This window comes from Gadus chalcogrammus, chromosome 18 (assembly GCF_026213295.1).
Source record: "Gadus chalcogrammus isolate NIFS_2021 chromosome 18, NIFS_Gcha_1.0, whole genome shotgun sequence".
NCBI lineage: Eukaryota > Metazoa > Chordata > Actinopteri > Gadiformes > Gadidae > Gadus > Gadus chalcogrammus.
The window spans coordinates 411,656-433,753 of record NC_079429.1 but is presented as its reverse complement, the minus strand read 5'-3'; the positions used below and the strand labels follow the sequence as shown (position 1 = coordinate 433,753).

Sequence of the window (22,098 nt, the reverse complement as noted above, 5' to 3'; positions counted from 1 at the left end):
CGGAAATAGTTCAGTGTTATGCTACATAAATAGTAGCAGTGGAGTAGCCTTCTTTTTACAATTTGACCTCATAAATGATATCTGTAAATTTAAATTATAAAATTTAAATTATCAAAGGTTAGGTACATTTCTACTTACGGTTAGTTTTATTAAAACAAAATAACGGCGTTTTGTAAAACAACCCATCCACAAGGATGCGTCTTCCAATCAGCTTTATCTGCCCACCAGTGCCTGCTCTGCAGGTAGAAATGGGGGAAATGCCACTGGAGTTGAGAAGGAAACAATTGATAGGGAACTATTGGGCTAATCTGCGAGGGCACAGTGAGTCTCACCCCACAAATGGAGTGTTGAAAGAGTGCTGGGTTTATGGGAAGTGTGAGAGGAATCATTTTGGTCGGGTGGGGAATGATATAGCGAAAGAGTTTGGTGTGGGTGAATTGAAGCTTAGTCCAACAGTGGTATATCCATTAATGCCGCCATGGAGGATGGTGTGGCCAGAGGTGGACTGGTTTGTGTTGGATATAAAGAAGAGAGAGAGAACAGATAGACCTGGCTAGTGTTTTTAATATTCATCTTCTTATAGAGTACAGTGAGTAGGTTCATGTTTTTACAGATGGTGCCAAACAACCTGAGACAGGAGTGGTTTTGGAGTAGTTGTTCCATCAAAAAGAATAGAGTTTAATAGAAGAACATCAGATAATTTAAGCGTTTATACAGTGGAGATGTTGGGGGTGCTGGTCGCATTAAAATGGGTGGAATCAAGTACAGTTGAAAAAATTGTGATCTGTACAGATTCAGCATCAGTTTTGGCAAGTATGAGGTCTTTTTATTCAAGTAGTCGCCAGGGTTTGTTATATGAAGTTCTACAGTCTATTACGAGAATCGTTCAGCAGGGGAGGCAAATAAATTTTTTATGGGTTCCAGCTCATGTAAGGGTGAAGGGAAATGAGAAAGCCGATAAGATGGCGAAGAAGGCATTGGAGAAGGAAAAAGTAGAAATGAATATCAGTTTAAGTAAGGCAGAAGTTAAAAGCCTGATATGGGGAAAAGTTAACAAAATGTGGCAAGACAAATGGGACAGTGAGGAGAAAGGGAGATATATAATATTCAAAAAAGTGTTAATGTTAAAATAAGGTATAGTGGTCAGAGGAAGGATGAACACATTTTGATAAGGTTAAGGTTGGGGCACAGTGCACTAAATAAAACAATGAATTTGATAGGAAAACACCCCACTGGATTATGTGAGGGGTGCCAGGTAGAGGAGACAGTGGAACATGTTTTAATGAACTGTAGTGGTTATGGGATGGAGAGGGAAAGTATGAAAAATCAATTGAGAGAATTGGGTATGCAGGAGTATACTTTGGAAAATATTTTAAGATTAATGAAGAGGAATTGTATAAAAGTATTGTTTGGCTTTTTGAGAGAAACAGGGTTATATGATAGGATATAGAGTAGAAAGAAGGTGTGAATGAGTGAGTGTTTGGATATTTTTGTTTTGATTCATTAACTGGATCAGAAGAGGGCGGTAATGCACCAAGTTGTGGATGCCAACCGCCGATAAACCCCAAGAAGAAGAAGACAGTGACGTGACTTCCGCCTCCACCGACATGCTGGTTTTTGTTTCCCATGCTTTGAAAAGGATCATTTAGTTCTGCAGCTCTTCCTCGTGACTTTATTTCAAATACGAAGTGCCCCTTGGACGACATTAAGGTATTTAAAGTGAAGTAGACACGGTGTCTGTAGGCAGAGTTACAGAGTTAGAACGTTGCACTTCAGATCTACACGTAGATTATATTAACTTATGTTATTTTGCCAATTTGACAGGGTCGTAGTAGGAATATTATATAAAATGTGTCGCATATACTCAACATATATTAGTTCATGCTCATTCCAGTGTAGTTTCATTTAGTTGTACATGAAACCTAAAAATGGCAAACCCTGAACCTAAATGATTAATTACCCCATGATTAATTAGGAAACTATTTAGTCCATTCTGTATATTAGATAAGCCATGGCTAAGGACATGCCCAACGGGAGCGGAACCAAGGGGTCGGATGAAGTGGAGTCTGTAAAGAGAAAAAAGGACCGCAAACTGGAAAAGAAGAGCAAGAAGATGAAGCTGGAGGTACGGAATCACGTGGCCGTTTCTCTCGTGAATATAAGGCAGCTGTTTTATGGTAGAATATCACAACAGTAATATATATCCTTTTTTTAAATTTATTTAAGCAGGAGTCTGAACAGGAGGTTCCTGAATTATTGGTAAAGCAAAAAAAGCACAAAAAACCCAAGAAGAACTCCAGGGAGGAGGAGGAGGAGGAGAAGGAGGCACCACAAGAGGTAAGGGCCAGACCCTTCATGGTCGCTCTATCAAATATGCTGAAGAACTGGAACAGTTCATGTAATTATTATTTTTTGATAATTGTTCGGTGCTCCTTGTCCAACAAACCTAGAACTAAATACACACCACTTTATATCAATGTCACCCTTTTGTCAGTGTGTCCTTTGATTTTAAATGTGCTAAAAATATGTTATTTGGCATGATTATTGTCAGTTTATTGTGCCTGCTTATCAGTCCTGCAAAATCGGATTTGTAGAATACTCATTTCCCAATAATAACCACAATTACTCATTCAACTTGCGATCGGGTGTACAACTTCTCTAAACAATGAATGAAAATTTAAAAGCATGCACTAACAAAACTCAAAAAGGGACTGAAATGCAAACGCAACAATAAACAGCAGCAGCAGGACCCCTGAAGCAGAACGACTCCCCAGAGAGAGTTCTAGCCCTCAGGGGGGTCTTTGAGGGTCTTCTGAGGGTAGATGAATATCTTAGAGAGCTGATTGGAGCGCAGGTGCTGCGGCCCGGGGGTTGGGGGCGGGCGACGGGGGCTCTGGAGGCCGGACGCCCGGCGCTGCTTCAGGAAGAGCCTGAGCCGGTCCCGGAAGGTCTCCCCCAGGAAGCTGTAGATGAGCGGGTTCAGGCAGCTGTTGGAGAAGGCGGCGAGGCGGACCACGTGGGCGGCCAGAGGGTAGTCCTGCCACACGCTGCGGTGCCCCCCCGCCAGGCCACGCCCCCCCGCCGGCCCACGCAGCAGGTGCACGCACACAAACACGTTCTCCGGGAGCCAGCAGAGGAAGAAGACCAGGACGGCGGCGGAGATCATCCTGAGGGCCTTCAGCCGGCGGGGCCACTGCTGCGGGCCGCTGGGCCCCCGCCGGCTCCGCAGGAGCCTCAGCGCGATCCTCCCGTAGCAGACCCCCAGCACGCAGAAGGGCAGCACGAAGCCCAGCGTCACCTCCAGCCACAGCACCTGGGACACGTTGGCGAAGCAGAAGTGCAGCTCCCCGCGGTGCTGGGCGTGGGCGAGGGCGAAGGGCAGCACGGTCAGCAGGCCGGACGACACCCACACCAGGCAGCAGCTCAGCCGGGCCTGGGCGGCGGGTGGCCGCCGGCCCGCCGCGCCCGTCAGCACCTTGCAGCGGTCGAAGCTCATCCAGGTCAGGAAGAAGACGCTGCTGTACATGTTGACCTGCTGGAAGAGCGCCATGAAGGTGCACAGCGCCGCGTTCTCGTAGTAGCCCCTCTTCAGGTTGAAGACCTCGATCAGCGAGTCGGACACCAGCATGAGGTCTGCCGCCGCCAGGTTCACGAAGTACAGGTCGGGCGCGCTCAGAGCGCCGCCGGGGCTGAGGTTGACCACGAGGATGAGGACGTTCCCCACGAAGCCCAGCGGGAAGAGGAGCACGGTGTAGAGGCAGGACAGCACGAGGCCCAGGAGGTAGTGGTCCTCCCCTGAAGGCTCCTGCAGGATGATGGAGACGGCCCTCAGAGAGCTGTTGAGCGGCGCCGTCAGGTTGTGGTGGCGCTCAGAGTAGTCCTCCATGTTGACGTTGTGGTCATGTGTCATGGCCTCAGGGGAACCAGGGCCGTGTTGGCGTTGGGGGACCTGGAGCGCCATAAACATGTCTTCTGTTTCATTGATGCAGATCAACGGCTAATGGCTGCTCAGTAACCTAAGGCAGTAAGGTGAGGGGGAGAAGAGGGTCGTTGGGCCGTCATGGTGTCCGACGTGTTGGCGGCTTTGTTGCTTTTGCCTTAATTGTTTTAAAATGTATTTATTTCTAATTACTATTATTATTATTATTAAGATGGAAATGAGTCATCAAAGTAATCATATCTGGTTTTCATGAATACATTTCATGCTTTTTGTATTTGCCAAAGCAGCAGTTTTCTGCTCTGAGGATCAAAGTGACTATACAGTAGCTCTGAAAAAAGACACCAACCTGCAGGCTTTAGTTTGGGTCCGTGTTGAACTGCATCACGCTGACGGTTGAGATGTTGGTCATCACTGTCATGGAGCTGAGAAGTAGGAAGGATAAGGTCCATTCTGTCTTCTGCTTTTCCCTTGCTAGTGAACTGCCATCCTAGAGCAGAAGTGGAAGTACAGGCGCGTCCCCTCCTACCATTCAGCATATTTAGGGCACTCTAACGTCCAGATCTTTAGAGAGAGTTGAGCTGGAACTTCTTTTGGATTGTAATTTTACCATCGCTGTAATGAGCTTGACTTCGAAGAAAGTTCTGGAAACCTAGAGGCGCGTTACCAGTGAGCAACAAGGGAATGTAGAAAGTAGAAATATGTAAATATGGGAGTCAGGTAAAGGTGAGGGAGGGCTGGAGCCACGGGGTGTTGACACTAAACAGCGGAGGTCTAGGCTGTTTGGTGGACTCTGCTGCATCACTTCATTATCTTTAGTTTTCAGGTTTGAATTCTACCTTGTAGCATTCTGGAGATTTTTACAGGTAAAAGTGAGCCGGAAAAGCATTCAGACCTTTCTGGGAATGTGCAAAAATACTTTTTCTTTCTTCCCCTGATTCCCAGTTATGTTATTAACTATGATGATGACGATGGTTATGGTAATACTTGGACCCCCTGACGAGCAGCATGTGTTGTGTGTTGCCAGGTTACAGAGCCCACCCAGGAGGGGGAGGAGCCGAACCCCGAGGAGCGCCGGGTTCTCGAGAGGAAACTCAAGAAGATCCGGAAGAAGGAGGAGAAGGCCCAGCTGAAGGCCGAGGGGAAGACGGTGGAGAAGGTGGCCCCGGAGAAGGTGCTGCCGTCACGACAGAACTTGGACTACCTCACCTGGTGCGTAGCCGGGGTCCTCGGGGTCATTTCTCCGTCCATGCTGGGGACTAACTAGGAAACGGGCCGGGTTTGTAGGCAACGTCCACGTTAGTTTGTATTGGAGGATGAGATGATGTCGCTGCCAGGCTGAGGATGTGGGCCTCTGATCCGGCCTCATGGAGGCGAGGCCCTCCCACGCTGACATCCTTGTGGTTTGACTCTTAGCTGGAATGAGAACCGCGCCGCGTGGAAGTTCCAGAAGCACAGGCAGACGTGGTTACTGCAGCAGATGTACGACTCTGAGAAGGTAAGCCCCACACCGCTGCACCCCTTGAGGCTCCAGGGTTCAGTCATCAGGGCCTCAGAGGTCATGGAGGTCAGTCCCCCCTCAGGGCTTCATGGAGGTCTGTCCCCCCAGGTCCCTGACGAGAGCTTCCCGGTGCTGCTGCTGTACATCGAGGGTCTGCGCGGCGCCTCCCGGGACCTGACGGTGCAGAAGGCGGAGGCCCTGGTCAAGAGCCTCGGGGACGGGCCCTGGGACCCGGAGCAGCAGCAGAAGATGCAGAGAGCCAGAGAGGTGCTCCAGCTGCTGTCCTGATCCGCCGCCCGGACCCCCCCAGGGTGGACCCCCCCCCCCCAGGGTGGAGCCCTCACGTCCCTAGGGGGCTCTGTCTGCCCTGTGACTATCCATTTTTATATTTTGATGTGGGCACGGTTTCTTGTAACATATCAACTCTATCTGTATTTCTGACCTAGACGTCCATTATTGATCACAAAGCCTTTGTTTTTACAGAGGGGTATGGATGAATCTGTTATCTGTAGGGTCGGCTCCTATGGGCTACAGGGAGGGACAGACGGACCTGCTGTGGTCCCGTTCAGTCTAATGTCTTAGAGGGTCGCCTTCTGGAACAAATAAACATCATTAACTAAATTGCATATTGGTATTGGTTTAACTGAGTATACTAGTCTACTATCTGGGACCTGTGTGTACTAACCTTCACGATACCGAATGGTGTTAACTTCCGAAAAACCTAATAACAGCCTAATATTGCTAAGCAATTGGTTCACCAGCAACTGGAGATTGAGGTCAATTAGGACGGTTCATTCTCATCTTGGGATATTTACATTTACACAAACCCCCCGCCTCCCTTCAGGCATTGGATAGAATGAATAGCACTCATAGTACAAGAGCGATATCGCAGTTACACCAGCAGGGGGTGTAGTACAAACAAGTTGTAATGATGTAATGTATATAATATCTTTAGCCTAACAAAGGTAATACAATCGTATAGAAAACCAGAATACTAAAATCTTTATTCTCCATGCCGACTCTTTAGATTTATATCCACATTCAACAAGCTTCCCTTTAGTTGCCCAAGTCCTCCGTTACAACACGAAGAACTCCTGAAAATATCAAAAATAACTTTCACATCAGGTCCAGGGCGCCAGGATCTCCCCTTTGTTGTTGTGGGTTGGGGGCCGTAGAGCTGGCTGGAGCCCTGCCTTCAGGAACAGGGAGAGGGTTCAGTCCACTGGCCTGCAGGCGGCCTGCCTGGGCACTATGTGGTCGCTGGGTCTTTAGGCAGAGTGCTGAGTGACAGGGACTCACCGCCGGTGGAGTCAAAGGGAATGTTGTTTTTGGTGAGGAGCGCGCGTAGTCTTTCCATTTCTTCACTCTGTTTCTGGTAGTCCTACAGGATTTAAGAAGGGTTACTGTTCTGGGCTATCGTTGGCATTTAAACGTACAGCAGATGGTCCAATGAGGTGAAACCCCCTGCCCATGTACGTACCTCGCTACACTCCTGGAGGGACGAGTGTGTCTTTGGGAGACCGGGGAGTTCGGCTTTCACCTTCACTCTCTGGCTCTTCAGCAAACCAGCATCTTCAAAGATATCCCTCAGAAGATTGTTGTACCCCTGTAGCCAGACGATACATGAGTATGTATATATGTATGTATATATATATATATATATATATAATCCAGTATAAACATGGATACATAGTACTAGGAACAAGGCCCACATATTGTGATAGATATTGTAGAGGGCCAGAATAATGGTCAACAACTTCCCAACCCCAAACATCTTTTCTTAACCACAAATGTGTTTAGACTTCACCATCCCTTATTCATCCATTCAAAGGGATTATGACACCAGTATCAGAGCAAACCCTCTTTCAGCATGGACGGAAACTAACTGGCTCCCCTGTTCTAGGGTGGAAACATCGGCCGTTTGACTTCACGTCGGTCCCGTAGGGAGTTTCTAATCACTGCTGGTCCTTACCTGCTCTGTGATGAGGCCTTCGTAGCGAGCTTGTTCCGCCTCGTCCCATTCCTTCTGCAGCAGCTCACTCAGGGTGGGGTACACTGGGCAGGACACCAGCAGCACAACGCAGGGTTAGTCATCTACCGGGACGTACCCCCGACTCAGACAAGACGGATGTTGGAGAGGTACACCGAGAGTGCTTGTGTTGCCTACCGAGGAGGGAGTGTGGATGGCAGACCAGCGGCGTCTCGAAGGTCAGGTGGTAAACACAGGTGCTGGGCTCGGACACGGCGGCCAGGCGGCTGCCCACGCCACACGTCAGGTGGACCTGCAGTCATCAGTCATCACACCATCACTCACCACACCGTCAGTCACCACGCCGTCAGTCACTACGCCGTCAGTCACCACGCCGCCAGTCACCACACACCGTCACCACGCCGTCAGTCACCACGCCGTCAGTCACCACACCTTCAGTCACCACGCCGTCAGTCACCACACACCGTCAGTCACCACGCCGTCAGTCACCACGCCGTCAGTCACCAGTCACCACACCGTCAGTCACCACGCCGTCAGTCACCACGCCGTCAGTCACCAGTCACCACACCGTCAGTCACCACGCCGTCAGTCACCACGCCGTCAGTCACCAGTCACCACACCGTCAGTCACCACGCTGTCAGTCACCACGCCGTCAGTCACCACGCCGTCAGTCACCACACACCGTCAGTCACCACGCCGTCAGTCACCACACACCGTCAGTCACCACACACCGTCAGTCACCACACACCGTCAGTCACCACGCCGTCAGTCACCAGTCACCACACCGTCAGTCACCACGCCGTCAGTCACCACACACCGTCAGTCACCACACCGTCAGTCACCACACCGTCAGTCACCACACACCGTCAGTCACCACACACCGTCAGTCACCACACCGTCGGGCCACGACGACGCCGGGTGAGGATCAGCAGTGTGGCCCATCTATACTTTGGACATCTATAACTTAATTATGAGACCATTGTGGCGAAATACCTTAAATCAAGATGAGATTACGCATCACATATCAGTGTGCCTGATCATCAGATTACCTGCCGTGATTAAGGTTTCAACTCATTCTGTGCATCAGGGCTGTAAATTAATGTCCACACCTTGGTCTGCCTGTTCCTACTGGCGCATGCGTCCCCCTCGCTCATCCACATGCCGGTGAAGGAGTTGTTCACCATCTCCCACTGCTGCCAGATCCTGGAGGAACACGTGAGGACAAGGTGAGCTCCATGAGGTCAGACGTTGGCTCCAGCAGTGCTGTGGTCTTCAGTGAGGTTAGTTACCCCAGGATTCCACTGTAGGCGTTCCATCTGAAGGACTGCTCATGTTGTGTGACGTTGTGGAATGGACAGAATTCATATTTATACCTGTTAAAAATAGTTGTTATTTTATACTATTTTTTATATTTCTAATGAAATGGTAAGACCTTGTGATGTTGTACAGTGAACTTACATCGACTCTATTAAACTGAAACACTTTCCAGCCAAATGATGGAGATGGGCTGGACCTAAAATCATTTTTGAATGAAGGTTAGAGCATGTTCTTTATTGAATGAAGCCCAAACAGAATAAACCTTATATCTAACAGAGCATAGTAATAAACATATCTTATAGAGCTTAACAGAATAAACCTTATATACAATAGAGCCTAACAGAATAAACCTTATATCTACAGTAATAGAGCCTAACAGGCCTGTACCGGAGACGGGGGACGGCGTCACTCGGGGCTGTAATCGGCTCCCTTGAGCCAGAATAGCGTTGTTCAATCTAGAGAGAAACGGCTGTTAGATCAGACTGAATTTAGAAGAACCCAAGAGGGTTGTGTTTAAAATATTATGTATTTATTACCCGAACGTGTTCGGTTCGTCCACGATCTTCATCTTCCCTGCGAACGCAGGAGTCACTAGAGACAGAAAAGTGAACGTTAGAGTTTTAAACGGTCGCAGCGATAACGGCACGAAATTGAACTACTTACGGAGGAGATTGAGGTACAGCCACGACCACATAGCGTCAATTAGAGCGGCTATTCATAGAAATACACGGACAGGAAACAACCGCGTTATAACACAGTGTTGCTAAAAGCTGGAGTGATCAGGTGACCAATCAGGTGACAAGTCAGCTGACCACTGCGCATGCGCCCCCCATCCTTCGCTCTGACTAGCTGACTAGCCGACATGCTATTTACCAACGCATGTTTTCATCGCGTAGGTAACAGTTCCTCACCAACACTTCTTAGAGATCATTCTAAATTAGGATCGATTTGGACTTGTAAATATTTCTAACTAGTTTGCTAACAGGGACTTGCTATTACCGATAACTAACTTATACTAAGTTAACTACCAAGGGGCCAGCAGGTAACTAGTGAGGGGCCAGCATGGGACGAAAGAAACAGGGTCAGTTTGAAAGCAAGGGGAAGGAGAAAAGACACAAGATGAAGGGAAAGTCCATGGAGCAGTTCACGGAGGAGATGCAGTGTGCCCTGGAAGGTGAGGCTGACACGTGACCCCAGGGGGTTCTCCTCGGGCTGACACGTGACCCCAGGTGCTTCCCCTCAGCCTGTCATCCAATCTGTCACCTGGACAGGAAATAACTAACAACGGCATCGAACTGCATTCCTACTTTCACAGTTAATTTTTATTTTATACTATGGAAGTACTCTTATTTAAACATTTTATAGTACTTGATTAATACTTAATGGTCCGTCCTCCCTTGTTTGTATGTGTCAAATGCAGAATCGTAACCGTTGGTATGGATTACATGTACAGCCAACCAATGTGTTGGCTTTAGTTGTTAATATCGGTTTCATGTTGCGTTTATTGCTACCATCTCCCTCTGGTGAAGAGACCTGTATGTTCTGCCCGTCAGCGAGCCTCCTGCCTCGGGAGGACAGGGAGGCAGCTCCGGTGAAGCTGCCCTGTCCCCTCGCCATGTGGGACCTGGGCCATTGCGACCCCAAGCGCTGCACCGGACGCAAGCTGGTGCGGAAGGGCCTGGTGCGAGGGCTGCGGCTCAACCAGAGGTTCAGCGGCCTCATACTGAGCCCCATGGGCACCAAGTATGTGACACCAGCCGACAGGTAAACACAGAGACACCTCCTGGTGCATGAGGAGCCCGCTGGATGTTGGATTGACCTCCAATCCACACACTCTGACATTCCATCAATACGTTTTGATGGCCGACAAGATCCCTGTCACTTCAGAGTTTGTCAAACATTGAATCCAGTCTTATCAAGGTCATGTGTAGATGGTGAGGAATAAGGTAATGATGGATATTAACTTCATTCGAAACGGTAAGGAGAAGCCATTCTGTAGGTATAAAATTCCATGCAGGTCATTTGTTTTGTCTGAAAATGGTGGAAGCAAGAGTAGATAAATCCCACTTGCTTCTTTGTCATTTTTACTGATCGGCAACAACAACAACAATCTATAATCTCCTTGTAATATTTGAACAATTCTTTATTATTCAGACCCAACCCTGACAATTCTCTAATCTGCTTTATCATCATCCCTGTGCACAAAGGAAATATCACAATATAATAATATTTGTAAATATATCTGTGTGGGTGAGCCAGTGTATTATTAGAGACTGGAGGTTTAAATAGCAAAGAAATGCATTTCAACATGTGGAATGTGTCCTTATGTTTCACGCGGATATCTGCATTTATGTTTTGCGATCCACAAACGGCAATAGGTGTATCCTTAATGCGAAATGCAATATGTCTCTGATCAGAACTATCGTGGCTCAGAATGGACTGGCAGTCATTGACTGTTCCTGGGCCAAACTGGAGGAGACGCCCTTCAGTAAGATGGTGGGGTCTCATCCCAGGCTGCTGCCATATCTGGTGGCAGCCAACCCCGTCAACTACGGCAAGCCCTGCAAGCTGTCCTGCGTGGAGGCCTTCGCAGCCACCTTCTGCATCGTAGGTGCGGCCTGCAGTCAGATTAATATTATTTTCGATGTGTATTTGATCGAAGTATTTCATTCTATATAAGATGGTGTTTCTGTAGGAGTCGTGTTGATGGCCTCTCCCCCCTCAGGGTTCCAGGAGCTGGCCGCGCTGCTGCTGAATAAGTTCAAGTGGGGGGCGGGATTCCTGGAGCTGAATAAGGTCATCCTGGCACGCTACGCAGCCTGCAGCTCTGAGGAAGAGATGCTCTCTGCAGAGAAGGAGTACATCGCCGCCCCGCGGGAGGAGGAACCCTTCGGTAACCCAGGGATACTAACGTATACAAGCCTCAGATTGGACCCTAACCTCTGGTAACCCAGGGATACTAACGTATACAAGCCTCAGATTGGACCCTAACCTCTGGTAACCCAGGGATACTAGCATACAAGCCTCAGATTGGACCAAAACCTCTGGTAACCCAGGGATACTAACATAAAAGCCTCAGATTGGACCAAAACCTCTGGTAACCCAGGGATACTAACATACAAGCCTCAGATTGGACCAAAACCTCTGGTAACCCAGGGATACTAACGTATACAAGCCTCAGATTGGACCCTAACCTCTGGTAACCCAGGGATACTAACGTATACAAGCCTCAGATTGGACCCTAACCTCTGGTAACCCAGGGATACTAACATACAAGCCTCAGATTGGACCAAAACCTCTGGTAACCCAGGGATACTAACATACAAGCCTCAGATTGGACCAAAACCTCTGGTAACCCAGGGATACTAGCATAAAAGGCTCAGATTGGACCAAAACCTCTGGTAACCCAGGGATACTAACATACAAGTCTCAGATTGGACCAAAACCTAGCATAAAATAAAGGAATTATCATTGTAGAAGATGTGGCTGCCAAAGCAGTAGTACAGTGCAAAACATATATTTTCAATAGGAAGCTTTTATTATATATATATTTTTTTAATTAATATTTCCATTTATTGTACTATTGGGGGCAGTAGCAAATAACACGTAGTGTGTTTTGCAGATCCCTTTGATGTGGACTCAGGAAGGGAGAGCTGCAGTCTCAACCGGCCCCAGGGGTGAGCATCCAGGCACTGGGGTGAGACCCGGGGGTGAGCCCCAGACACTGGGGATCTATCGACACATTGAACACCTGGAGTCTTATTAGCTTCATCTGCCCTTTCTGCTTAGGCCTCCTGAAGAAGAGGAGGATTCTAGTGAAGAGGAGGATGCAGATGATGATGATGATGGTGTAGAAGAGGACGAGGAAGATGATGATGATGATGATGAAATAAAGCAGAAGATGGGGAAGACAAGTGATGTTTATAAGATATAAAGGAAGTAAGCTAACCTTTTGGGTAATGTTCAAAGTAATACACATTTGTAAATAAAAAAATTATGTTTTTAGATGTCTGCGTATTATTCTCTAAGTTAAAATTGTAATATGTGAATTGGGTAAAAATATTGGCATGAAATAAAAATAAAAATGCCAGCAAAAACTTCTAGTTTTACCAGTCCTGTGATACGAATTCACAGGATTTCCGGAAAAGGGTGAAAATAAAACGATATTATTGAAAGTCGTCCATTGAATCGTAACAAACCAATAACGCAACGTTATTAAGGAATGGGCGCCCAAAGTGCGATGCGTCATTGTATGAGTAAAAGGTGAAAGGACTGAGGAGGGTGTAAATGTGGCGAGGGGGCGTGCCCGAGGGCGGGGCCAGCGTCCCATGGGGGCGGGGCCTGCGGCCCAGGGGGCGGGTCGTCCGCTCTTTGCGGTAACATTGTTGTGGAACGACGTCACAGCTCGAAAATGAAGGCGCAGAGGCAGCCATTACTGGATGTTCTCTAATTATTTTATTCCTAATAAATACTCGCGGAAAACTTCCATGGCAAGAGCCACAAGTCAATTGGCAAGTATTGTAGTTTCCCCGTGTGTGAGTCTTCGATGGCAGCGCTTCTGGGGTGGGATGTGATGGACAACAGATCTAACCCTAACATCGGGCCTCGAATAGCTAGCAGGAGCAGCTAGTAGGAGCAGCTAGTCGCTATGACGAGCCAGCACAACAGCTAATGTTCACTTCAGCTAGTGACTTCAGCACCTGCTCTAGTTCGGTTTTTAGGGTTCTCTCAATAGTTGTTGTTTGTGTGACACATGGCGGGTCCCGGTGGTTGGAGGAGGTTAGCATCGTAGCTGCTCTGAGGTTAGCATCGTAGCTCCTCTGATGCTTCATGGGTTGCAGCTTCGCGCTTCTTACGCCGCGGAGCTAACGGGAATTAGCACTGGTCGGGGCTACATGTTATCAACATTTCAGTAGTTGACGGCAAGATAATTCATGTTTCACAATCGCTAATCTTGACAATTTTTGGGAAGTGAAGTCCAGGTCCGGGTGGGTCGGTCCCATGTCGGGTCTCTGAAGCCGATGGCAGGTCGGTGAAGTTTAACTCGCTGTCAGCGGCCGGCTTCTCGGTTTACAGCGCTAGCTCATGTTAGCTCGCCTGTGAGCTAACACTACGAGCTCGCAAACAAACTTTGTTGAGGCCTCATGATCATCTAGTCGTCCCGGTGCCTCGTTGACATTCATAATCCTGCTTGTTCCCGGTGATGGGGCCGAATAGTCCACTGAGAGACGTAGAGAGAGTCGTGGGTTAATGACCACACCTTTCCACCAGTTTAATAACCAGGAATAACAGGCCGAGAAGCCTCCTCTAGTGAGACGACCTTTCAGACTAGTGACGGTCGGACTTATTTAGCACAAAGTTTGAGGTTTAAAGATAGAAAACATGGCAATCAGCTAATCTATCAGACTGTCACGTGCAATAAGAGTTGACATCTCGGGGAATGTATTCGCCAGATTTCACATCCACGTATTTTGTTTTTATTTCGTGAAACACCGATTGACTAGTATGGAAACAGCAAGCCGCTGCAATGATCAGTCAAGCAGTTGTATCCACAGTTTCTCCTCTTGGCCCTGCAGGGTGGGACCGGCGGTGTATGGACTCGTTTAATGGGCCGTTACTCAGTGTTGTCTTGTCCACCAAGTTTCCAATCCTAAATATTAGGCCGCAATTCGACTAATAAATGAATGGCTTCCTGACAACAGGCAAAACTTTTCACTCTACTTCACTATTACGTTTGTTTAATCCGAATGTCATGTATCATAATGTCACGTGGATATCTTGTCATGCTTTAATAATCCTGTTTATTGATCACATAAACTTCTGAGCACTCTTTACCCCTTTATTAGTGTGTGTATAAGATTAATAAATATTAGGATATGCGTTTGATATCTCTTCCTATGTGTCCCATCATGCCAATTGGTTCAAGGCTCTCAGAACTAGTTCCTTGAATATTGAATTTCTCATTTAGCCATAGCTCAGAACTCGGGGTCGGCCTAGCTCAGGAGGTAGAGCAGTTGAAAAACTAGCAACCGAAAGGTTGCTAGTTTGATCCCCAGCTCCTCCTAGCTGAGTGTTGATGTGTCCCTGAGCGAGACACTTAACCCTGACTGCTCCTGAAGAGCTGGCTGTCGCCCTGCGTGGTGACTCGGCCGTTGGTGTGTCAATGTGTGTATTAACTGATGTAAGTCGCTTTGGATAAAAGCGTCTGCTAAATGACTTAAATGTTAATGTCTATACTTGCTTATTAATTCCAAGTAATTATGAGGCTTTCACTGGCTAGGCTAAATGTTTAAAATATCTAAAGGAGGTGAGTTGAACGGGACCCCTCAAGGGCGACGGCCTGAATAGATTCCTGCGTGGTGGCCGCTCCGTCCCTAACGACCTCCTTCTCCTCCCGTTGCAGTATGATGTTGTGCCCATTCAGACCAGCGTTGTCATCTGTCCCTGCCCACATCCCTCAATGGTAAGAAACCAGCCTGACACCTGCTCGCCACTTGCCATCCCAGGTGCAAGTAGCAGCCTCTGTCCCAGCATGGAGGCCCCGTCCACGGAGGCCAGGGCCGCGGAGCTACGCACCCAGACGGCCATGCAGGCCTCCCAGCCTCGCAAGAAGAGGCCGGAGGATTTCAAGTTTGGCAAGATCCTGGGAGAGGGCTCCTTCTCGACAGTACGTCACCTGCATTCCATCGAACCTCTGAATCAGCGCTGGATTGATGTTGTTACATGCAAGCATTCTTGTGGTCAAGATGCTTCAGTGAACCATCTGCGGTTCATCTGAGGTTTACTGTGGTTAGGGTCCTCACTGGGGCTGAGGAGGGGATGGACGTGTTGTCAAGGCGCATCAATAGAAATCCCAGGTGATGGATTGTATCCTTCTGGTTTGTTTTCAAAGGTTGTCCTGGCAAAGGAACAATCAACGGGGAAGGAATATGCAAGTAGGTAAAATCTTCTGTCTGGACATGTGCTGAGTAGCGGGTGGCACTGTGGGATCTCCTATCTCCTCATGACTGACGGCTCTTGTGTGTATTGAACTTCTTCTCTCAATGTGTGTTTCAGTTAAGATTCTGGACAAGCGGCATATTGTGAAGTCCAAAAAAGCCCAGTATGTGAAAAGAGAGCGAGATCTGTTGTCAAATCTAGATCACCCATTCTTCGTCAAACTCTACTTCACCTTTCAAGATGACGAGAAGTTGTGTATCCTTAAACAAAGATGGCATGCTGTGTCTTGTGGAGAATGACTGAAAAACATCCTGTTCTTTTCAAATTGCTCAGGTTATTAAAGTTCCTATGACTGCATTTGAGCAGTCGTGATTACAGTGTATCAATCATGTAAATTATATTTTATGCGTGTTTACCTTAACACTTTTTTCAGATTTTGGTCTTAGCTTTGCTAAGAATGGGGAACTTCTAAAATACATTCGTAAAATCGGTTCTTTTGATGAGACCTGTACTCGATTCTACTCAGCAGAAATTGTTTGTGCTCTAGAATATTTACACAATAAGGAGATAATACATAGGTAAGCTGATCAATCGTCACATTGAATCTTGTTAAACCATTACTTTGTCATGTAATTATCTTGCTGAAGAGCTTGCCTCACTCGTATGTCTGTTTGATAACAGAGATCTGAAGCCAGAGAATATTCTACTGAGTGAAGATATGCACATCCAAATCACAGATTTTGGGACTGCAAAGCAGTTAACTGACAGTAAGCAATGTAAGTTGGAGCGCCGTGAGCAGCCTGGTCTTCAGCAGCATTTCTCTGCTACTTCACTTTTATTTTGACTCAATCTTCTGCATTTTCTTGCAGCTAAAGCGAACTCCTTTGTTGGGACGGCCCAGTACGTCTCCCCCGAGCTGCTGACAGATAAGTCGGCCTGCAAGAGGTGAGGGATCTTCAATCGTGTTCCACTCCCTGCGTTACGGGACCAACAGGAACCTCTATAACCATTGAGTGGATTATTAAGCACCTTGTGGTCCAATGTAACGTCCACCTCCTGGTCCAATGTAACGTCTACCTCCTGGTCCAATGTAACGTCCACCTCCTGGTCCAATGTAACGTCCACCTCCTGGTCCAATGTAACGTCCACCTCCTGGTCCAATGTAACGTCCACCTCCTGGTCCAATGTAACGTCCATCTGGTCCAATGTAACGTCCACCTCCTGGTCCAATGTAACGTCCACCTCCTGGTCCAATGTAACGTCCACCTCCTGGTCCAATGTAACGTCCACCTCCTGGTCCAATGTAACGTCCACCTCCTGGTCCAATGTAACGTCCACCTCCTGGTCCAATGTAACGTCCACCTGGTCCAATGTAACGTCCACCTCCTGGTCCAATGTAACGTCCACCTCCTGGTCCAATGTAACGTCCACCTCCTGGTCCAATGTAACGTCCACCTCCTGGTCCAATGTAACGTCCACCTCCTGGTCCAATGTAACGTCCACCTCCTGGTCCAATGTAACGTCCACCTGGTCCAATGTAACGTCCACCTCCTGGTCCAATGTAACGTCCACCTCCTGGTCCAATGTAACGTCCACCTCCTGGTCCAATGTAACGTCCACCTCCTGGTCCAATGTAACGTCCACCTCCTGGTCCAATGTAACGTCCACCTCCTGGTCCAATGTAACGTCCACCTCCTGGTCCAATGTAACGTCCACCTCCTGGTCCAATGTAACGTCCACCTCCTGGTCCAATGTAACGTCCACCTCCTGGTCCAATGTAACGTCCACCTCCTGGTCCAATGTAACGTCCACCTCCTGGTCCAATGTAACGTCCACCTCCTGGTCCAATGTAACGTCCACCTCCTGGTCCAATGTAACGTCCACCTCCTGGTCCAATGTAACGTCCATCTTCTCTTACAGTTCAGACCTTTGGGCGCTGGGATGTATAATATATCAGCTGGTCGCCGGGTTACCGCCCTTCAGAGCTGGGTAAGTTTTACTGTCCTTGTGCAGAGGGTCCATCTGGATAACATTCTAGACCGCGTGTTTGTTTTATATATATATATATATATATACAATGTTTTATTACTAGGAGCGTAGAACAGAACATTTAAACCAATGGGAAAAGATGGAGCTAAATGTTAAATCTTTTGATGGGAAACTGAGTGATTATTCATATTATTAGCGGGCACCCAGTTCTTGTCCAAACCTTCCTCCATTACTGTCAGTCCCTGTCACTTTACTCACATTAACTCTCCCCCCATTTCCTCTTGGTTCACTGCTCGGCTGCAGAAACGAGTACCTAATATTCCAGAAGATAACAAAGCTGGAGTACGAGTTCCCAGAGAAGTTCTTCCCCAAAGCCAAGGATCTTGTTCAAAGGCTTTTGGTAGGTCATGTTCTTTAGTTTCCAAGCAGAACCAGGTTATCGTACTGAAGGGAGCATGAATCCAACTAACAGATCATAACGAGTGGTTGAGGAAACCTCCATGTTGACCTACATCCCGTGACCTTCTCCAGTCTCTGGACCCCTCCATGCGGATCGGCTGTGAGGAGATGGGGGGCTACGACCCGTTGAGACGGCATCCCTTCTTCGAGACCACGTCCTGGGATGACCTCCACCTGCAGTCGCCTCCCAAGCTGACACCATACCTGCCCGCCATGTCGGAGGATGACGAGGACTGCTACGGAAACGTGAGATGCTGTGGATTCATTGTGGTGGCTTTGAGGTAGAGTGGGAGACGGTAGCCAGTAGGCGTGTCCAGCGCCTAACCCTCTCTCTGGGCCCGCAGTACGACGACCTGCTGAGCCAGTTCAGCAGCATGCAGGTGAGCCAGTCCAGCTCCTCCCACTCGCTGTCCGCCCCGGAGTCCCTGCCGCCCCAGAGGTCCAGCAGCAACATCGAGCAGTACATCCACGACCTGGACAACAACTCCTTTGAGCTCGACCTGCAGTTCTCTGAGGAGGAGAAGCAGCTGCTGCTGGACAAACAGACAACTGGAAACCCCTGGTGTGTGTGTGTGTGTGTGTGTGTGTGTGTGTGTGTGTGTGTGTGTGTGTGTGTGTGTGTGTGTGTGTGTGTGTGTGTGTGTGTGTGTGTGTGTGTGTGTGTGTGTGTGTGTGTGTGTGTGTGTGTGTGTGTGTGTGTGTGTGTGTGTGTGTAGGGGGTGGTATGTAGTGTGTGTGTATTGATTGGGTTTGTGTCTGTCTTCCCTTTGACCAGGCACCAGTTTGTTGAGAATAACCTGATCCTCAAAATGGGCCCAGTTGATAAACGAAAGGTGAATGTTCTCTCGTTTTCTAATGGCCTTTGAGTCATTGTTTCTTTAAATACGATTTACGTTAACCTGTGTTTTGGTAGTTTCATAAAGTTTTGTTTATACCCTTGATTATATGGAGCAGGGGGATTAGGCCTTTGGGCTAGGGTTAGGGTTAGGCCTTTGGGTTAGGCCTTTGGGCTAGGGTTAGACCTTTGGGTTAGGCCTTTGGGTTAGGGTTTGGGTTAGGCCTTTGGGTTAGGCCTTTGGGTTTGGGTTAGGCCTTTGGGTTAGGCCTTTGGGCTAGGCCCTTGGGCTAGGCCTTTGGGCTAGGCCTTTGGGCTAGGCCTTTGGGCTAGGCCTTTGGGCTAGGCCTTTGGGCTAGGGTTTGGGTTAGGCCTTTGGGTTAGGCCTTTGGGTTTGGGCTAGGCCTTTGGGTTAGGCCTTTGGGCTAGGGTTAGGCCTTTGGGTTAGGGTTAGGCCTTTGGGTTAGGCCTTTGGACTAGGCCTTTGGGTTAGGCCTTTGGGCTAGGCCTTTGGGCTAGGGTTTGGGTTAGGCCTTTGGGTTAGGACTTTGGGCTAGGCCTTTGGGCTAGGGTTAGGCCTTTGGGGTAGGCCTTTGGGCTAGGGTTAGGCCTTTGGGCTAGGGTTTGGGTTAGGTATTTGGGTTAGGCCTTTGGGTTAGGCGCTAGGGCTAGGGTTAGGCCTTTGGGCTAGGGTTTGGGTTAGGCCTTTGGGCTAGGGTTTGGGTTATGCCTTTGGGCTAGGGTTTGGGTTAGGCCTTTGGGTTAGGCCTTTGGGCTAGGGTTAGGGTTAGGCCTTTGGGGGCTGGGGTCTGAACCTATGACATGCTCCACAGGGTCTGTTTGCCAGGCGGAGGCAGCTGCTGCTCACCGAGGGCCCACACCTGTATTACGTGGACCCGGTCAACAAGGTCCTGAAGGGTACCATCCCCTGGTCCCTGGAGCTGCGGCCCGAGGCCAAGAACTTCAAGACCTTCTTTGTTCACACGGTAAACAGAGAGAGAGGATCGGAGAGAGATCCTTTAGATCCTCCATGAAAACATGTGGTGGTCAAGAGTGTAGGTTCAGTTTAGAGATGACCTTCATATTGTAGGCCAACCCTGTATGTTTGAGATGGGGGGCCTGATGTCTGAGATGGGGGGCCTGATGGCTGAGATGGGGGGCCTGATGTCTGAGATGGGGGGCCTGATGGCTGAGATGGGGGGCCTGATGGCTGAGATGGGGGGCCTGATGGCTGAGATGGGGGGCCTGATGGCTGAGATGGGGGGCCTGATGGCTGAGATGGGGGGCCTGATGGCTGAGATGGGGGGCCTGATGGCTGAGATGGGGGGCCTGATTGATGGCTGAGATGGGGGGCCTGATTGATGGCTGAGATGGGGGGCCTGATTGATGGCTGAGATGGGGGGCCTGATGTCTGAGATGGGGGGCCTGATGTCTGAGATGGGGGGCCTGATGTCTGAGATGGGGGGCCTGATGTCTGAGATGGGGGGCCTGATGGCTGAGATGGGGGGCCTGATTGATGGCTGTTACAGATGATGAAACCAAGAGTAGGACCAAAGCTCTTGCAGGACAGGAGTGTTCAGCAGAGTTAAAAAAAACAATGTGGTGATCCTATTAACCATTACATAATGGTCCTTTTCCACTGAAGCTTTAATGCTCAAATAAAATGTGGACACAATATTGATTCTCAGCTGTTGACATGATGTTGACGTGTGAGGTTTTATAATGCTGTAGCTTTGAGCGTGAGTAACCGGGTTGTATTTTATTTTTTCTTTCCCCCTTGCAGCCCAATCGAACGTATTATCTAATGGATCCCAGTGGGAATGCTGACAAATGGTGCAAGAAGATCCAGGAAGTCTGGAGAAAGATCTATCAAAGCCACCAAGGCCCTGGCCTATAGGGTCGAGGCTCCTCTGTGGCCCCGCCTCCTCCCTCTTTGCTCCAAGGCCAATCACTGAGCAGAGTAACATCCTCTTTAGTGTCCTTCATCACCGCTATGTAAACACTCTTTTTAGAGACGCTGGCATCTAGACCTTGTTAGTTTTTTTCTGAGCAGAACCACGGGATAACACACGGTGGATCCAGAGTGCCTGCTTGTTCTGTGAGGCTTGTGTTGCATTGGTCCACGTGTGGATGATGAGACTGCTTACCCTGCACATCTGCTTCTCATCCAACCTGCAAGGGAAAGCAAAAAGAAAAGTTGTCTTGTCTGTAGAACCACAGGCTGCGGTACCCTCCAACTCCGTCAGGTGCAAGGGCTGGTTTCCTGCTGCTATGACGACTAGAATCAGTCCAGCTGTGTCCAACAGCGCGGATACAGTGTGATACTTCAACCATATTCTTATCCTTCATTGTACGTGTAAGGAGTATTCAAAAAGCCCATTTCTAGAGCATATATACTACATAGTCGCTGCAGATGTAACCTGATCCCGGGTCAGGGTTAGGACTCGGGCGGGCTCTCACCCTGACCCACCCCGGCCACCCTGCTCCGGGGGGCCGTGTCCTCCGGGGGGGCCGTGTCCTCCGGGGGGGCCGTGTCCTCCGGGGGGGCCGTGTCCTCCGGGGGGGCCGTGTCCTCCGGGGGGGCCGTGTCCTCCGGGGGGGCCGTGTCCTCTGGGGGCCGTGTCCTCCGGGGGGGGTGTGTCCTCTGGGGGCCGTGTCCTCCGGGGGGGGCGTGTCCTCCGGGGGGGGCGTGTCCTCTGGCTCTTGGTACCCCCTAGTCCAGTAAGGGTCTCCTTGCCAGGGAGCGGGGCTCCCGGACGGCCCATCTACTAGGGTTTCTGTTCTTCTAGTGGGAGCTCTCCAAAGACCGTTTGTGGATATATTGCTAAAGGGAGCGGGTGACCATGCCACTAGCTTTGACTCTTCATCATAACGTGCTTCGCTTTCCTGCACGGCCTGTCCTGTAGCGCAGTCCGCCTCACTCTCATAGGGCACTGGAAATATCCTTTATACAAGTTTTGAATCATGGGTATTTTGACCTTTTTTTTTTGTGGCAACCATAGCTCTTATTATTGACTGATCTGGCTGTTCTGTACCATCACTGGCTCTTTTCTTTGTGGTTTGAATATTTACCTTTTCTTTTGGCGGGATTGTAGACTCAAATTTAGTTTGTCCTGAAAGAATCTTTATGC

At 48.9% G+C, this 22,098-nt stretch overlaps 5 protein-coding genes across 8 annotated transcripts; 3 read left to right on the top strand and 2 right to left on the bottom strand.

Annotated features, from left to right (window-relative positions):
• Positions 1–556: 556 nt before the first annotated feature.
• On the bottom strand, positions 557–5,737 carry LOC130370877 (G-protein coupled estrogen receptor 1-like). 2 transcript variants are annotated; one of them, XM_056576405.1, is made up of 2 exons: positions 4,287–5,737; positions 557–4,016 (listed from the first exon to the last, which is right to left on the bottom strand). In XM_056576405.1, exon 2 carries the CDS (start codon positions 3,965–3,967, stop codon positions 2,783–2,785), a length of 1,185 nt encoding a protein of 394 aa, XP_056432380.1. In that variant the 5' UTR covers positions 3,968–4,016; positions 4,287–5,737; the 3' UTR covers positions 557–2,782. The 2 variants fall into 2 exon arrangements, with proteins under 2 accessions (XP_056432380.1, XP_056432381.1); XM_056576406.1 differs by having other exon boundaries at positions 557–3,949.
• Positions 1,570–6,079, top strand: LOC130370888 (uncharacterized protein C7orf50 homolog). Its single transcript, XM_056576424.1, has 6 exons — positions 1,570–1,710; positions 1,988–2,125; positions 2,230–2,337; positions 4,965–5,149; positions 5,354–5,435; positions 5,547–6,079. Exons 2-6 carry the CDS (start codon positions 2,012–2,014, stop codon positions 5,724–5,726), a joined length of 669 nt encoding a protein of 222 aa, XP_056432399.1. The 5' UTR covers positions 1,570–1,710; positions 1,988–2,011; the 3' UTR covers positions 5,727–6,079.
• On the bottom strand, positions 5,805–9,534 carry gnptg (N-acetylglucosamine-1-phosphate transferase subunit gamma). Of its 2 annotated transcripts, none has more exons than XM_056576416.1 (11): positions 9,409–9,534; positions 9,282–9,336; positions 9,133–9,200; positions 8,887–8,941; positions 8,718–8,801; positions 8,538–8,631; positions 7,606–7,720; positions 7,411–7,493; positions 6,919–7,044; positions 6,738–6,819; positions 5,805–6,627 (listed from the first exon to the last, which is right to left on the bottom strand). In XM_056576416.1, the coding sequence occupies exons 1-11, from the start codon at positions 9,437–9,439 to the stop codon at positions 6,560–6,562; spliced, it is 861 nt and encodes a 286-aa protein (XP_056432391.1). In that variant the 5' UTR covers positions 9,440–9,534; the 3' UTR covers positions 5,805–6,559. The 2 variants fall into 2 exon arrangements, with proteins under 2 accessions (XP_056432391.1, XP_056432390.1); XM_056576415.1 differs by having other exon boundaries at positions 5,806–6,631; positions 9,409–9,532.
• Positions 9,535–9,558: 24 nt separating this feature from the next.
• Positions 9,559–12,883, top strand: tsr3 (TSR3 ribosome maturation factor). Of its 2 annotated transcripts, none has more exons than XM_056576412.1 (6): positions 9,559–9,919; positions 10,299–10,509; positions 11,163–11,356; positions 11,471–11,638; positions 12,368–12,422; positions 12,535–12,883. In XM_056576412.1, exons 1-6 carry the CDS (start codon positions 9,808–9,810, stop codon positions 12,677–12,679), a joined length of 885 nt encoding a protein of 294 aa, XP_056432387.1. In that variant the 5' UTR covers positions 9,559–9,807; the 3' UTR covers positions 12,680–12,883. The 2 variants fall into 2 exon arrangements, with proteins under 2 accessions (XP_056432387.1, XP_056432389.1); XM_056576414.1 differs by having other exon boundaries at positions 12,368–12,442; positions 12,535–12,625.
• A 258-nt stretch (positions 12,884–13,141) lies between these two features.
• On the top strand, positions 13,142–21,551 carry pdpk1b (3-phosphoinositide dependent protein kinase 1b). Its single transcript, XM_056576404.1, has 14 exons — positions 13,142–13,256; positions 15,149–15,412; positions 15,638–15,680; positions 15,802–15,939; positions 16,118–16,262; positions 16,366–16,460; positions 16,554–16,629; positions 17,605–17,673; positions 17,977–18,073; positions 18,205–18,378; positions 18,477–18,694; positions 18,908–18,965; positions 19,801–19,953; positions 20,751–21,551. The coding sequence occupies exons 1-14, from the start codon at positions 13,185–13,187 to the stop codon at positions 20,862–20,864; spliced, it is 1,716 nt and encodes a 571-aa protein (XP_056432379.1). The 5' UTR covers positions 13,142–13,184; the 3' UTR covers positions 20,865–21,551.
• The last annotated feature ends 547 nt before the right edge of the window (positions 21,552–22,098 follow it).